General features: G+C 47.6%; 2 protein-coding genes across 4 annotated transcripts; one reads left to right on the forward strand and one right to left on the reverse strand.

The window, feature by feature from the left end:
- Positions 1-713: 713 nt before the first annotated feature.
- On the reverse strand, positions 714-8899 carry ccdc93 (CCC complex scaffolding subunit CCDC93). Of its 3 annotated transcripts, none has more exons than XM_076746409.1 (24): positions 8780-8899; positions 8267-8380; positions 7808-7902; positions 7588-7699; positions 7300-7398; positions 6828-6884; positions 6567-6667; positions 6116-6133; positions 5806-5842; positions 5598-5696; positions 5369-5419; positions 5034-5120; positions 4788-4904; positions 4499-4561; positions 4290-4363; positions 3589-3670; positions 3416-3490; positions 3233-3304; positions 2648-2756; positions 2478-2560; positions 2349-2386; positions 2163-2247; positions 1903-2016; positions 717-1315 (listed from the first exon to the last, which is right to left on the reverse strand). In XM_076746409.1, exons 1-24 carry the CDS (start codon positions 8864-8866, stop codon positions 1259-1261), a joined length of 1926 nt encoding a protein of 641 aa, XP_076602524.1. In that variant the 5' UTR covers positions 8867-8899; the 3' UTR covers positions 717-1258. The 3 variants fall into 3 exon arrangements, with proteins under 3 accessions (XP_076602526.1, XP_076602524.1, XP_076602525.1); XM_076746410.1 differs by having other exon boundaries at positions 725-1315; positions 3233-3301; XM_076746411.1 differs by lacking the exon at positions 6116-6133 and having other exon boundaries at positions 714-1315.
- Positions 8900-10028: 1129 nt separating this feature from the next.
- Positions 10029-13106, forward strand: LOC143330147 (U3 small nucleolar RNA-associated protein 14 homolog A). The gene has a single exon (XM_076746407.1). The coding sequence runs from the start codon at positions 10054-10056 to the stop codon at positions 12370-12372; it is 2319 nt and encodes a 772-aa protein (XP_076602522.1). The 5' UTR covers positions 10029-10053; the 3' UTR covers positions 12373-13106.
- The last annotated feature ends 3591 nt before the right edge of the window (positions 13107-16697 follow it).

Raw genomic sequence — 16697 nt, forward strand, 5'->3', positions numbered from 1 at the left:
CAGTCAGAGTTCTGGTTTATCTGGAAGGTGCTGGACCGGGTTGGAGTCAGGGTTCTGTGCAGGACAGTCAGGCTCCTCCACAGAAAAGAGGGAAAAGCGTTTCTTTAAGGAGGCGGTCGTGTTGAAACAGGAGAGGGCCACACACACACCTGTCCATGTAATGATGTGTTTATGGTGGAAGCTGCATCAGAGTAAACAGGCCAGACATGATGTCGGTCACATGATGATACACTGAGAGCTTAAAACAAACCAGAAAGCAAAGTAGAGTCTCACTGCTGGTCGACAGCTGCTCTGAGTTTATCTTTCAATCTCAAGATGGACGAGAAGTCTGAGAGCTGATTACAGACTGAACTGAACAAACATGAGACATGGGCAGCGAGTCAGAGGCCTGGAACCAGGATAGAGATGAGAGAAGAAGAAGAAGAAGAGGAAAAAAGAAGGAGCAAAAGGAAAGAAAAAAAAAAGAAGAAGAAAAACAAGGAAAGGGAAAGAAAAGCAAAAAGAAGAGGAAGAAGAAGAAGGAGGAAGAAGAAAAAAGGGACAAGGAAGAAGAAAGAAAAAGAAGAATAATGAGGAAGAAGAAGAAGAAAGACTACAGGACAATTATGAGCTAACGGGGTAATTAAGAGTTGTCAAATTAGCAAAATGAGCCAGTAAGTTAAAGGCAGGTAACATGAAGGTGACATCAGGTGAGACTGGAACAGAAAAGCTTTGATCCTCTGATCTGAAGTAAGAGAATTAGTTTTATTCCTCATGAATTCAACCTTTCATCAGTTACAGTTTCTCTTTAAGGAGTTAAAACAAAAATCTGAACATCATCATCACACCTGAGCGTGTTCCCAGGTGTTTGGACGAGCGGCTGCATAGAAAAGACGTATAAACTCTGGCTGATAGTCGGCCGTCCTCTGACAGAGCGCCTCCTATGTGAAGCGAGTGGCAGCACGGGCGCGTCATGAGCCCATCCTCAGTCCATGAAGTCCAATCAATCACACGTCAGGACGCTTTCTGTCTTTTACAGCTGCAGTAAATGTTAGTTATGATTAGATTTGTCAGATTTCATTGAACACCGATGTGATTTCCGGGTTTGTTTTAGAGGCTCCTGCATGTTGCTCTTCCTGAAAACCAGTTTCCTTTAGAGGCTGTTTGAAGGCGTTTCTGTTTCAAATGTCTTCTCAGGATAAAAGAACATGTGGGACGATAAAAACCCTCCACGAGCGGCTCAGCTCGTACGGATCAGCTCACCGATGGACGGTCGGAGCTAAGAGGCTCCTTTAGCTCTCAGCTTGGACAGCAGCATCTCGTTCTTCCGACACTCCTGCAGACAAAAACAGTCACTCAGCAGGTTTTATCTTCGGTTAATGAAACGAGGCTTCACTGTTACACTCTGCTGACGTCTGTCGACCAATGAACATCAGCTATAATAACGAGCACTGTAACTGTTATATTCTAATAGAAGACACAGTGGAGACGACAAAGACGAGTGTCTCCGTCAGTTTGTCCTCCAGACGCATCGACTGTTGACTGTTACTGTAAAATCTGTCGTTTTATCCTGATGTTTGTTCATGTTCCAGAAGATTTCTAAAGTCTCAAATATTGATACCAGACTAACGAAACTGTTCAGGATCTAAACTGCAAACAGTGATTTTGATTTTGTCTCCAAACATTTAGCATCTGTGCTATTAGCTGTCTTGAGCTAACACTAATGCTGCAGCTCTGATGTTCAGTTTCCACTCCGAGGTGTGCGTTTGTGTTAAATTGAGGCGTTTTTGTTTTTCTACCAACAAATAAATAAATAGTTTCAAAACGTGTTGGTTGCATTCTTCTTCTATGAAAATGGGTAGTTATTTATTCAGCTGACGAGCCCTTCAGTTCGTTAGCGGCTAACTGCACTCGTGTCCTCACCTCTTTGAAGTCCTTGACGGTCTTGAAGTAAAGCCTCTGCTTGTCAAGCAGCTCCAGGTACTCGTCGTTCAGCTGATCGCGCCTCATTTTGTTCTCCTGCTTCTTCTTCTCCATCTGGAAGAGCAGACGGGTAGGAAGTGGGCGTCACCCAAGTGCTGCACAGCTCATGTTCAAAGACTCAAAGAACTCTGGGTAATTCTGCCTCCTACGCGTCTGACACAAGACGGCGGCAGTCAGATGGACCTTAAAGACGGTTTCACCTTAATGCGGCTCTGCTTGATTCCCTCCACGATCTGCTCCATCTGACGGAGGAACTGATCCTTGGCTGCTGAAGATGACATGGCCCTGAAGGACGGAGCAGCAGTTTATTCACTGCTGCGTCACATGACTGACTGACACACACACACACACACACACACACACACACAGACACTCTTCATACTTACTGCTGGAAGTTATCGTGGATGGAGTTCAGCAGATTCACCTGCAGACGTGAAAACATGAAGAACGCTCATTCGTCTGATTGCACCTGAACGTGGCCTCGTATGACTTCCCGTGTTGCTATGTTTACTGACCTCCTTCTCCAGGTACACCTTCTTGTCGTCTAACGTGTTGTACAGAGTGAAGAACTGCTTGGTCTCTTTGTGCGTTGCAGAAACTGCAAACAGAAGAATGAGCAGGTTGGAGGTTTGACGTCGTTGGAGGCGTTCAGGGTCGTCGTTCATAAAGCTTTTCACACACCCACCTTGGCTGTAGAGCTCGATGAACCTCTTCTGGTACTGGGTCAGCTCGGCCCGGCTTGGCACCTCGTCGATCTTCCTCTGCATGATGGCGATCTCGCGGTTCCTCCGAGCCTGAACGCAGTGAAGGAAAGTGATTCAGGTGAGAGAGCGAAGCGCTGCTGAGTGACACGCGAGACGTCCACCCCGAACACATTCAGGAGAACGTGGCAGGATTATGATGAAGACTCAGGCTCTGAAATAAATCTAAGACAGTTTTCTTGGCAGATTTTTGATATTAATATTCTGATAAAGCCAAACAAATTGTTTAAAAAACCCCCAAAACAAAAAAGAACATTTCTGGATGTCCTGGATGATCATGTCTGACAGACTTTCACACAAGCTGACATAATAAAATATGAAGCAGAGAACGAACCAAAGGCGTTCGTTCGTGCAGTGATGTTAATCTTTAGGTCTGATATTTGAAACACAGAGCAGACAGTCAGAGCACCGGCAGGCTGCTGGTCTGCTCTCCGTCCTCTGCGGTCTTATCTGCGGCTGTGACCTCACTGCCCACAGCGATCTGACCTCGTGTGGCGAGAAGTCGTTACCATGAGCAGACGGATCTTCTGCAGCTTCTCTCGGTCTGTGTTGTGCTGTTTGTCGATCAGCTGGTTCCTCTGCTGAGAAAAGAGACGAGAACGGTCAGACACAGTTCTGCTGGAGGGACTTTTCTCTCCACGGTCATGACCCTCAGAGACGTGTTGGACGGAGGAATCTGATTGGACGAGTACCTCCACCTCCTCTGTGTTCTGTCCCGATGCCGCCTTCAGCTCCTCGATGTTCTGCTGCAGACGGACCATCTCCTCCTGCACACACAGAAAAGCAGCAGTTACCGTCACCTTCAGCTCGTCTTCAGCTCGTCTTCGGCCCCGGCTGGAGACACGGTCTGTGCTGATGGACTCACTCTGCAGTGGTTTCTGAACTCCTGCTCCTGCTGCTTCAGGTTCTCGTTCATCGTCACCAGAGTCCTCAGCTTCTCCAGCAGGCTGTTCAACAAAAACACGCCGTTAGATAAACTGTCCCAGCAGGGGACAAGTGTCCAGGAGCAACGCGCTGACCGTCTTCGTCCTGGCTCTTTACTCAGATCTGGATTTTCTGATCTAAACGTTTGGCATGAAGGCAGCAGGCGTAGGCTGCGTTAAAGAACACTGATTACCACGCATATTTATGCAGCACGAGAGCACATGGACGCCTACACGAGGGTCCTGACTGAACGTCCTGTTGTTCAGTGTCTCTGTCCTAACGATCAAAGACAAGTCAGTGGAAGAGGAGGGTGAGCGTCCCTCCAGCTCATGAAGGCCTTCATTAAGTGTTTGATGGTAAAATATGATTCAGATCCTTCAGTTATTCAGCCTGTGAACGCTTTCTCTTCTCTGAATGACACAAACATTAAAGTCTCGGTCACTTTGACAGCCCATGAAGTCAGAGACGTTTGGATCATTTTAATGTGGCCCCACAGAGCAGCTGCAGTTCCTCCAGCGGCCACAAGAGGTCAATAAAAGATTGTGAGGAGACGGAGAGACGCTGAGCCACCGATGAACTTCAGCCTCTACAGATTTTCTCTCAAAGACCCTCAGAGGGAGATCATTCCTCCTCAGCACTCACCTGCTGTCAGCCTGCTCCTCCGTCTCCTCCAGAGACTTCAGCTCTTTGTCCAGCTCCTCTGAGCGCTCTGTGGCCTGTGGACACACGGACACACACACACGTCTTGCCTTGTTGGAAAGTAATCAGTGTTTTTGTGTTGCTGCCCTGAAACTCTCTTCATGCCACACCGAGTTTATCCACCAAACAGACGTGTTTCAGCCTCGTCTCACCTCCGTCAGCTTCCTTTTGGCCTCCTCGCAGTTTGTTTTCACCTCTGTGTGTTTGGCTTGCAGCTGTCAAAAGAAAACAAATATTTGTCAGTGACAGCAATGAAACCCTCGCTGATCACTGCAGGAAATGAATGTGTAGAAGTACTGCATGCACTGTGTACTCCATGGGAGGTCCTCTACATGTTCTACAGGTGTACTGCAACTCTCAGCCTGCAGAACAGACTTTAAACTGGAGGATCAGACTGATCCAGGTGTGACACAGTGTTTGACTGTTCAGTGGAGCGCTGACCTCCTCCAGCTGTTTGGTCTTCTGCTGGATCTGCTTCTTGAGTGAGGCCACTGCCCGGCGGTGTTGCTGCAGCGGGCCGTAGCGCTCTGAACGCTCCTCTGACGACAGCTCCGACTGCTGCAGGGACACAGGACAAACAGTTCATTCCCGACTGTGTGAAAGTGTTGCATGTTTTCAAACACAGAGCGCAGTCGTCTTCAGGTCGACACGGCTCATCCTTCTTATCACCTGTCGGTTGGCGCTCACCTTCTCAGCGTACTCAGAGGCGATCTGTTTGATCTCTTCAGACTGCAGACCCACAATCTGACCCACCGCGCTCGCCGTGAGCTTCCCCTGCACAAACACAACATCCAGTCAGAGTCTGACGCGGCCGGACCATTGTATCGACGACATGTGGCTGCTCAGCTCACAGCGAATGTGTTGGTATGAAAACATCCAAACACAGATTAAATGTAAATGGAAGTAAAACGACAGAGTCTGAGCTCAGATCAGCAGCAGAGTAACTGACCACAGGTCCAGCTGCGATACAGAGAACATCTGTAAGTTCAGTGAATAAACGGTTCATACAGGCTGTCGCTCACCTCCTCGTTCACCATGGCGGCCATGCTGGTCATCAGAGTTTTGATTCGCATCTACGAGCAAAGAAAAAAAACAACCAGTTACTTCAGTTTGAGCTTAGGGTGAAGATTACGTGTAGAATCTCACACACACACACACACACACACAGTAAACTAATGACATTGAATAACATGATGAGAATAAAAATCTCTAATTGATAATAAACGTTGATCTCTGTCCCCGTCCGCTCACCTCCTCCGCTGCCTGCAGGGCGTCTTCCTCCGACACCTCCGCCATGCCCGCAGGTGTCGCCTGAGAGCCGCCGGCCAGCGGAGCCTTCCTCCCGTCCACCTGGAGGAGTGGGCCAGGATGAGGAAGAGGAAGATGAAGAAAACTGCACCGTGGTCTGCTCTCTAAGATAACTGCTCCTCTGCAGAAGAGAAACCACTCAAACACCTACCTGGTCTTGTTTGGTCTGTTTGCTGAATCCGTATCGCCTACAGGACAAAAAAACAACGTATGTGACACAAATCAGGTCTGAAGATAACAAACATTCCTCTTTCCTGCCAAAAACACACCATGCCACATGACAACAGTCACACATCAGCACAACAGAGGGCGGTAATGGAGCCTCCGGAGGGCAGAACCTCATGACAGCAGCACAGTTTGCATCCATCATGCCTGAAACATGTGAGCCGACACGTTCAGCCACAAAACACAGCGCTGTGAGTAGAAGCCAGCAGAGGAACAGAGCTGCATACAGTACTTACAGGAGGAAATCTGACACTCTAGCACAGAGGTGGAGGTGGATGGATGGAGAAACAACATGTGAGACAGATGAGACGTGAGGAATAAAGACTGCAGCAGCAGAAAAATGGCCCTCAGGTAAAACGAGGGACGAAATCAGAACCGTTCACTAATCGATCTCTAACTCGCTTTCCATCAGAGAGAGTACGACTTAACCAAGAGCGACGCTCAAAAGGTGCCTCGATTGCTGAAACAACACGCAGAGAGGTCACGATAGGTCGCTCTGTTCATGAGGACAGACCAATGAGCTGAGTACAAGCTTAAACTGTGAGCCGCTGCTGGACTCTGAGGGTTACAGGCTGAGTCACAGCTTCCTGTCTGAGAGCAGTTTCCACCTTCTGAGTGGCTGCATTCACGTTCATGATACATGGAGATGAAACGCAGACAGGTCTGATGTTCCAGCTGGAAGCTCACCTGCCGTATTCCAGCAGAGTGGAGTGAACTCTGGACTCCTCGTCCAGCAGCTCCCCTGCATCCCTCTGCCTCCTGTACTTCCTCTGGGGTTTGTACACTTCCTGGAAAACATGTATTCACTCAGGAAACAAGAATTTCTGCTCAGTATAAAAATAAAGGAACAAATCAGCTGTTTCTGCACATACAGTACTAAGTTTTCTTAATAATTCCTCCTTTTAGTTTGTCAGTGATTAAACTGATGTCTGTGATGCACAAACTCACCAGCACGTCCAACACGGCCCTCACAGCTTTGTCCTTCCTCTGGAGAAACTCTTCATCCTGGATCAGAGGGTTTCACAGTCAACACTTCAGCTCTTATCAAGAGGACGAGCGGCGTTTCGCTTTACATGTTAAACAGAGTGAGCCTGTAAACTCTGCTCTGATGAGCGCTCAGATCAGCTAAAAACACATCAAAAATTGCATGACTATAAACTGAATGTGACGATATGAGCAACAGTTTAGGCTGACTTTAGATTTCTGAGCCTGTGCTGGTTACCATATCCATCTATTTATCACCTTTTTATGTGTTTTAGGGGTTTCCTGAGTTTAATTTCTGAGTTATCGCTCCTTTGGAGGCATTAAATGACGACACCTAAACTGTCAACATTCATGGGCTGAATTCATTCGACCTTGTCCATCACCTGGACGTCACTGCATCAACGCCTGCAGCTCACCTCTGACTCTGTGCTCTCACCTCTGGGAGGCTGTGGGTCTTGTGGAACTGAGAAATGGAGTAGGCCCGCACATAGTCGCCCATCTCCTCCCTGGTTTCTATGGCTCTCTTCACCAGCCACTGACAGGAGACACAACAACGTGTGAACACATTAATGATGTGGTGCTGGAGTCCTGCAGCAGGTTCAGGTGGTGACCGCAGAGCCAGATCAGGAGGAAAACTATTCAGCTGATACAGATTTCATTCAGATTTCATTCTATGCAAATGGACACTTTAGGATGCGTCTGTGCTCAGGATGACGTGTCTCACCTGGATCACCGGGAAAATGTGGATGAAGTCCAGCCCTTGGATCTGATGGGGCTCCAGGCGATGAGGACACTTCATCTTCGGCAGCACAGACACAATTTTCTCTGTTAGAGCTCTGCAAAGAGAAAGAGAACACTCATCTGCGATGATCTGAGCCGATTTTCTGCTCTGACACGACTCAAAATCACACAGTGTTCACGAGCCTTCAGGAGAAATCACTCACATTTTCTGACCAATGGTTGAGTTTTCTTGGAAAAGAAGATCCACGTCGATGTCAAAGTTACATGTGGTGATGCACCAGGTCATACCGCCGACCACCTGAGGAGGATGGACAGGAAGAAACAGGCTGAGGAGGGTGGAGGTTTACTGCTAACCAACAGCACCGCCTTCAGGTAACCGGTAGCGTTAGCTAACTAATAATTAAAATCTTAAAAACTGCTTGGGTGGGAAAAATAATATTATCAAATATGTCCAAAATCCCCCAGCTGTGTAATGTAAAAAATATATTTCTATATAGCTCTATAGCAACGCAGCTCAGGTTTCTCATGCGGCCCCGTATAAAAATGAATTGCCCACCCCTGGTTAACCGGTAGCGTTAGCTAACTAGATAACATCAGTTAGTTAGCTAGCGTTAGCTAACTGATGCTGTTATCCCACGAACATGATGCAGCCTGGATCAAACCTTATCAAAAGGTGACAGTCCTTTGATTCGTGCTCTGAAATATCCGGCGGCCAGCAGGAGCTCCAGGATCTCTGCCAGCTTGACGCTCTGCTCTTCATCCTCTCGGGTTTCCACCTGGGAGCAAAGCACATTATCATTTGTCTCTGTAGAAATGCTTTCAAGCTACACACTGAATCCCCCACAGCTGCACAGGTGCTGTTCATAACTCAAGTAGCTGATGTCCGGGAGCAGCCAAACAGCGCCGTGGAGCGGTTTCCGTCTGCCATCATGACGTGACATGACATAATGTAGGACTGTCTGTGTTCCTCCACATTCTGTTCTCTTTTACCTGTCCTTGAACTTACCACTGAGACGTTTAGATACCACTAAAGTGTCAATCTCTCCGTCATAAGCTAGCTTTGTTAGCCGTTAGCTAGCTAGCATCTATGCTATTTGCTGACATATAACGATCTGTGCAGGTTTTACAGCAAAAGTCTGTTTGCGGTGTTAAAACGTGACTAAAACGCTCTTTACCTGAATGAGGTTTCCTTCCTGGTCATACTGGGCCCCTAATTTCGAGCCAGTTCTCACTCTGTGGAAAACAGACGTCGCCGCCGCCATGTTGAACGGAAGTGTTGATGACAAGTCACATGACCGTGACATGTGATAGGCCGACAGTCGTTGTTATGAACACCGTGGATGTATTGATTAACTCCTAATTTTGAATGTGGCTGTACACGTATGGCCGTATCTCATATCTGAGACCGAAGACTGTGACTTTAAAAAACGCGAGACAATGTCACGAGGAGCACAAACACGCGGACAACGTGCACGCGCACTTTCAGCCAGCAGGGGGCGCCCCGAGATGACCAAAATTACCATAAATGAAACATTTTATGATAAAATAAAGCTAAAGAAATACACATATGCACTATCCCTATCATCTTTTAATCATCCTTAAAATTGAACATCACAATTTTTAACATTTTAATATATATTTAAGATCTAGATTTTAGATGTTTTACTGTTTTACTGTAATACCTGAAATTTCTCCACCGTGGGACTAATAAAGGTATATCTTATCTTATCTTACATCTCTCTGTTTTTTTTTTAAACTTATATATGATTATTGTCTTTTGCAGTACTTGTTTCTTCTTTTACCTTTCTCTTACTATGTATATTGTCATATTTGTTGTAAACCTACTTGGCAGGTACAAACACCTGAGTCTGATTCTCCTCAGACTGCTGATCTTTCTATAACATTTGGTATGACTGATTAGTTTGATAGACTTAAAGGAATCTCATAGCTTGTTTTTGGATTGTAATATTGGAAACTCAAGTAGAAATTTCCTCTTTGCCAAGATTCACATTCAAGTCGAAACTTCAACTCCAGACCAAGAGGTAAACTGTTTTTGGGAAGCTGTATTTATTATTGATCATTTAAGAACACGTGTTTTTGTAGCAATCCGTTTTCGGATAAAATTACATGATCTATAATGTGTTTCAAGTGTGTTTAAAAGAAGGATAAATGTATTTTTTCCTGTTTATTTGAACACATCTCTATGTGTCGTTATTTGCAGTTCTACATTTCCTTTTTCCGTCGTCGGTTGTTGTTATTTAGAGATGTCTTATATTTTGTTATCATTGTAAGTTGATGTATTTTGAATTGTTTTAATAAAAAGAGAAGAAAACGGAGGAGGAGGCATTTTGCGACAGCGCTGCTCACATTGCGACGACTCGTTTACGACAACGGCTCAGTTGACGGCACACGTGTGGCCACTCTCCGGTGCGGTAGTGTTTACTCCATCATGGCCAAAGTTTCTAAAAAGAAAGCGACTAAAAAGAGTTTGAAGAAACGCTCCGAGGTGAGCGACGGGAGTCTGGAAGTGATGTACGATGATGAAGACTTCAGGGAAGCCGATGAAAACATCACCAGCGAGGAAGAGGAGGAGGAGGAGGACGCCGAAGATGAACGAAAACGCCAAAAGCTGCTGGAAGCCATCAGCTCACTGGGTGGGAAGAGGAAGAAAACTCTGGGGGAGAGGTCCGAGGCGGCCGTGCAGATGTCCGAGTTTACTGTCACCGCCGACGGGGAGGGCGACAAGGTCGACCTGTCGGACCTGATTGGGTCGATGGAGAAAACCCCCGCCGTCCCGACCAAGACCAAGAAGCAGCTGAAGAGCCTGCAGCGGGCCAAAAAGACCATTGCGTGCCCGCTGAGCAAGCAGGAGAGCGAGAGGATCCAGCGTGATGTGGCTTTCCAGAAGGCAGCCACAGAGGTGACCCAGTGGAAGAGTATCATCAAGCAGAACGAGAGGGCAGAGCAGCTGGTCTTCCCCCTGAACCAGGAGCCCCCCGGACCTAAACCCATGGAGAGGGTGGTGACTGGCTGGAAGGCGCAAACCCCGCTTGAGGAGGAGATCTTCGCCCTCCTGTCCACCAACAAGCAGCCCATCAATGACCCCGTCCTGACCCCTGCAGAGGAGGCCTCCATGAGGGCAATGAGCCTGGAGGAGGCCAAGATCCGCCGGGCAGAGCTGCAGAAGATCCGGGCCCTGCAGTCCTACTACGAGTCCAAGGCCCGCAGAGAGAGGAAGATCAAGAGCAAGAAATACCACAGAGTGAACAACAAGGCCAAGCGAAAAGAGTTCCTGAAGCAGTTCGACGAGATGGTGAAGACGGATCCGGCCGCCGCCTTAGAGGAGCTGAACAAGCTGGAGCTGGCCAGGATGCAGGAGAGGATGTCGCTGAAGCACCAGAACAGCGGAAAGTGGGCCAAGTCGAAGGCGATCATGGCCAAATACGACGAGGGGGCTCGCAAAGCCATGCAGCAGCAGCTGGAGGTGAACAAAGAGCTGACCCAGAAGGTGGTGACCTCGCTGAATAACGAGGAAGAGGACGAGGAGGAGGAGGAGGCAGGTGATGCAGAAGTGCTGCCTGACTTTGTTAATGATGCAGAGAAGGGACTGGATCTGGCTAATCCCTGGATGAGAGGTAAGCTGTCTGAAGATCCCACAGAGAAAGAGATAACTGTGGATCTCACAGCTGACAAGCCTGGAGCAGCAGCTGAAGAGGAAGAGGAGGATGAGGAGGAAGAACCAGAAGAGGAGGTGCTCCTCAGAGAGTTTGAAAGCAGGAGAAAACTGCGTCAGGCTCAGGAGGCCGATGCAGGTCCTGTAATATCTGTGGAGGAAGAGGAGGAGGAGGAGGAGGAGGAGAATAAAGCTGCAGCAGAGGAGCCAGATGCTTCTGACAAAGAGGAAGAGGAGATTTCAGAGTTCACAAGTCTTTTCCAAGGAACAGCAGACGGACGCCGGGAGGCTGAAGCGACCAGTGGGGGCACGGACACCTCGGCTCAGCTGGAGGAAGGGCTGACGCGGATCAGGAATCTGGAAGACGTGGATCTCCTCAGTCAGGAGGACTCGGCCGCTGATAAAGCGCCTGTTCAGCCTGCAGCTGCTGAAAATCCGCCACCTGAAACTCAGAAGGCGGGAAAAAACAGGAAGAGGAAACGAGGGATCGAGCTGAAAGAAGTTCTCACCAAAGAGACCAAAGTCATCCAGGTCCCACTCGCTCCGACCATCGAGGACTCTGAGGACTCTGAGGAAAAGCTGGACCAGAGGAGGCTCATCAAGGAGGCCTTCGCTGGAGACGACGTCGTCTCAGACTTCCTCAAGGACAAGAGGAAGCAGGAGGACGCGGGGAAGCCGCAGGTGGTGAACCTGGTGCTGCCTGGGTGGGGCGAGTGGGGGGGGACGGGCCTCAAGCCATCCCGCCACAAACGCAAGAAGTTCAGGGTGAAGGTGGCGCCGCCCCCGCCCAGGAAAGACCAGAACCTGCCCAGCGTCATCATCTCGGAGAAGAGAAACAGCTCCATCAGCCTCCACCAGGTGAGCTCGCTGCCCTTCCCCTTCCAGAACCACGCACAGTTCGAGGGCACCATCCGCTCCCCGCTGGGCCGCACCTGGAACACCGAGCGGACCGTTCAAAAGGTCAGCAAGCCGAGGGTGGTGACCCAGCTGGGCGCCATCATCGAGCCCATGACCCGCGAGGAGCTGATGAAGGACAAGAAGCAGGTGTCTGCTGGGAGGAGGAGCGGCGTGGACTCAGGGAAAAGGAAACATTGAGCAGAAAACTGTTTCTTTCAGTTCATGTGAAGATTTGAGCTTTCAGAGAAATGAAATCACATGTTTGACAAACTGTAAATCACCTTTTTTCTGGAGCTTTTTGTGTCGCAGATTTGATATTAAAATATAATCAAAGAGAAATTTAATGAGAATATTTGACATAAATTCCACCTTTGAAGTCAAAGAGCAGTTAGACGTTCGTGAGTTGAATGAAAACTGCAGTTTTTCCTGCAGTACTTGGATGGTTACTCTGTGTTCATGGCTGTTTTTGCAGCGTGCTGCACAAACATGCGCTCGTCCTGCCTGTTGAAGTGTTTTTGTTCAGAACTTCAGCTTCAGATGAAACGTTCTCACGTTCAGAGCAGGTGTCCCTTTAACCCCACAGTCGTCCTCAGTGCATCATGTAAAATACTCTGTTAAAAGTTAAAGTACTGCGTTCGCAGCGTGGAGCAGCAGAAGTGAAGCCAGTCGTGAAGCAGGACGGCTGCAGTTCACTGTATCTGAGTGGATTTTATGTTGAAGGGTTCGTTCATGTCTGAGCAGTGTTTTCAAGTCGCTGGTCGGGGTGCTGACGTCTTTATGTAAGGGGTAATTCAATGTGCTGTTTAAATACATATTGTATTTAATATGCTCGTTATAGGTTTCTGTTATCTGAATTTGTAAAGTTTATGTCTAATGATAAATGGAGTAAAAAGTGCAGTATTTTCCTCTGAGACATAGTAAAGCAGAGATATGAACACAAGCTGCTTCAGAAAATGTTCATATTTTTCACCGATTTAAAGCTGAAAAGCTTTTCAGACAGTTTTTATTTTACAGTTCAGTCAAGTTCTTTCAGGAAAAGATGCCAAAGTGAGCTGAATTCAGAATATTATAAATATATAAAATGTCAAATACAGAGTTTGGAATGATTCACGATATGAAGTTCTTTCTATATGAAGACTGAAAGGTTTAGTCTGACTTTGAAGCTTCATTAGGAGAAAGGTGAGGTGAACACAGGTGAGCATAAAGTTAAACAATGCAGTCACTTTTATGAGGAAACACCATTAATGATAAGAGCAAAGCATTTGCTGTGAGTACTTCTGTGACAGCTGAGGTGTTTGTACTGTTGTTCTCTAATCAGCTGTTATTTTTGTACTTTATTCTGTTTCTGAGACGCATCAAACCTTTTCTTCTTCATGTTCCTTAAGTAAAGTATCCAGAAAGTACTGCAGTCCTGAGTATCACTACTACAACTAAAGTATTGGCACCAACACAGAAACGTTTCAAACGACAACCAGCTGTAGTCAGTTAATCGATCAAAAGAGGATCAGTCAGCAGCTGTTTTGATAATTGATTGATTTTCAGTCCTTTTTTTTAGTTTCTTTGCTTCTTTTTTACTATGTGATATTTCAATATGTGTCTAACTCATTTGGACAAAACAAGTTCTCTCGTTGGGCTTCAGGAAATAATGATTTTCTCTATTTTCTGACATTTTATGGACCAAACATTTCATGCATCAATGGAGAAAATAATCAGCAGACTAATCGATGATTTAATCCCTGATGAGGGAAAATATATCAGCATCACTTTCTACTCTGTTAATTGTCTCCTGCCGTCAATCCAAATCGCTAATTAGCTCCAACGTGTTTGAGGCGTTTTAACAGCGTCCTGGATAAAAGTTCACGCCACTGAAGGGAAGGATGTAAAGAGCCGCAGCAGACGAGCTGCAGGCCGGTCACACTCGGCTCAGCGAGGCTCAGAGGAAGTTTCTCCTGCCCTGCCTGAGGGAGGCCGAGGGTCACAGCCAGGAGGCGCACAGCACCCCCAGCCTGCGCTCCTCCTCCTCTCTCCGCTGATTTTCAATACATTTGTAAGGCCGTGCAGCAGTGTCTAAAAGAAAAGCCATTTCAGTTGGGTTAAACCTTCACACATGGGTGAGAGTGCATGCTTTGGCGTCTGACATCTCTGTATTTCACATGATAGACACTCTATTAAAGTGGGGGAACCTGTAATGGACTATGCATCAGTTCAGGTAATGGTTGTCAGCTTGAGTGCCCGAGAGGCAGCGGAGAATTCCATTAGAAACCTTATAGTTACTAAATCAGTCATTCTCCACCTTCCTCTCTATCGAACCACCTCTTTGCTGCAATTACTACAGCTTCATACAGCCCTCAGCAATGAAAAGAGACCTAGTCCTTGGACTTAGTCCTGCCCGCTGGACTGCAACGAGATCAGACAGTGATCCTCACTCAAATATATGAAGGCTGCTGTGGCTGTAAATCAGAGAGCGGGGGTGTGAGGGGTCTGCAGGCCCATGATGGAAAATGTTTTTCTCCATAATGCCCATTTGTGAGATCCGCTTAAATATTTGTTCTAGAATGAAGGAGCCTTTACGCCGACCTTACTGGCTGCCTGCAGAGCACTGAGGAGGCAGGACTGTCTTATTTTCTGTCGCCTGATCAGTGTGACGTGCTTTTGGGTGTTATCTCTCAGTATTTATCATCATGCAGAGTGATTCCCAGCTGACCTGAGAACAGTTGAGTGGAGGTAAACACCCCATCAGTGGCTTCCTCCTGCAGGCAGCAGTGGATGTTGGAAGCTGCAGTTTTATTTGCCGCTGCTGCTTCACTACAGTCCATTTGTCCTGGAGGTCTGTGCATGAAACGATCTGATAGAGGACTCTTTCCCATTTCCCCTGCAATCCGAGGCCCAACTCCATTCCCACCCTGACAGGTGTAAGATTAACTTAGTTAGGTGCAGAGCCGCTCATGCGCACCAAATTAAATTAATGGAACAAATTTCCCTCCTAATTAAGATGAAAATACGTGTCAGTTGTAACCTTGCTGAGCACTAATTATGTACAAATGATTTATCATCTGTTTCATCCTGAATAGCAATGGGCTCACCTCTCCGATAGCCCTGGCTGGCTGTTAAGAGATGGCCCCTGATTAACAGTGACAGGTTGTGCTGCGGAGAAGCTGCACGTCGCCGGCCAGCCAATCAGAGGCAGCCTGAGCTCAGACTCTCCTCCCTTCCATTAACCTACATTGAGTGTGCAGCTGAGCATCACTTTGCCTCGGCTCTCCTTCTTGTTTCTCTCCTCGGAATGAAAATAAAGTACATTCAAAGAGGAAAGGTGGGTGGGGGGGGACGGTGTGACTGATGCAGGCTGATGGGGGGGCAAACCCGGGGATGAATCCCACTGGATGTGCCATGTGCACTGAGACTGGATTAGCGTGTGCCTGCATGATCCAGCTAACCAGGAGGAGGAAGCGTCCTTAACAGGCTCTCTACCTCAAAAAACAAATTGAATAACGCAGAGTACAGTCGAGCTCATGCATCAACATTTTACGCCCGGCGGCGGATAATTGCCTCAAAGTGCCCCAGAACAAAAACAGGCTTGTACCTCTCTGGTTCCAGCCCGAGGCCAGCAGGTGGTGCAATAGGTTAAGCCTGCCAGACGCCGCCGTGTGAATTCAAGCGGGCTGAAATATCAAAATAAACAGGGCTTCATTATACAATTACAGCATAACTGGGATATTCCATCTTCCTTCCTTCCGCCTTGCAAGTACAGATATATTTCAATGGGCAGCAGCTCTGATTAGCATTAGAATCAGAGTCCCTTGTGATGCTGAGGGACACACCGGCCAATCTGTAATCATTGTTCCGCAGGCTTGCTCACAGGGGATATAGCCCGCTTTGTCATTATCATTCAATATGCCACACACATGCTGGCATAGCTTCCGTGGTGCTGCCAGCAACAGGCCATTTGCATTTCCTCCTCATAGTCCCAAGAATTTGCAGAGACAATGATGCGCCACAAATGACTCCTGTGTTTGCACTGCCTGAAGATGAGAGATGCCTTCCTCCCTGACTGCTCAGAAAAGCTCTACGTCTCATTTCCTCCTCGTGTGATTCTTCTCCTGCAATTGTCTGTGCGCGCGTCCTCAAAATGTCATTTTGTACAGGTGTCAGCTCCAGCCATTAGGGATCATTTGACTTTCCATTGTGAGTCGGGGTTATTTAGCCGACGCCTACAGTTGCCACAGTTTGCTTCTTGGACGTTTCATTGTTGTGGTAAATGTCAGGACGCCTGCACTGGGGAGGAACCCGTGTTCTCCGGCTCATGTCTGTTTTCAGCCAGGCTTGTTTGCCCAAACCCGGCCGTCCCCCTGCTGCTGGAGCCATGGCACAGCTGCAGTTAATGCAGATTCAGAGCATGTCAAGCACACACAGACAGAGAGGGAATGTCAAACACTCATTGCAGGAGGGGGCTCCACCTCTGTGGGTGCAGCTTCTGTAACGTGCACATTCAAATAAAATCCTGCTCTGACACAAATGTGTGA

The sequence above is a fragment of the Chaetodon auriga genome, chromosome 13 (assembly GCF_051107435.1).
Source record: "Chaetodon auriga isolate fChaAug3 chromosome 13, fChaAug3.hap1, whole genome shotgun sequence".
Classification (NCBI taxonomy): Eukaryota; Metazoa; Chordata; class Actinopteri; order Chaetodontiformes; family Chaetodontidae; genus Chaetodon; species Chaetodon auriga.

Excerpts from the sequence above, each read along its gene's own strand:
- ccdc93 (XM_076746409.1), bottom strand. The coding sequence starts at position 8,866 with ATGGCGGCGGCGACGTCTGTTTTCCACAGAGTGAGAACTGGCTCGAAA. Across the intron at positions 7,903-8,266 it reads GACTGTCACCTTTTGATAAG|GTGGTCGGCGGTATGACCTG; the intron begins GTTTGATCCAGG and ends CATCCTCCTCAG. Across the intron at positions 2,561-2,647 it reads CATCGAGCTCTACAGCCAAG|TTTCTGCAACGCACAAAGAG; the intron begins GTGGGTGTGTGA and ends TTCTGTTTGCAG.
- LOC143330147 (XM_076746407.1), top strand. The coding sequence starts at position 10,054 with ATGGCCAAAGTTTCTAAAAAGAAAGCGACTAAAAAGAGTTTGAAGAAA.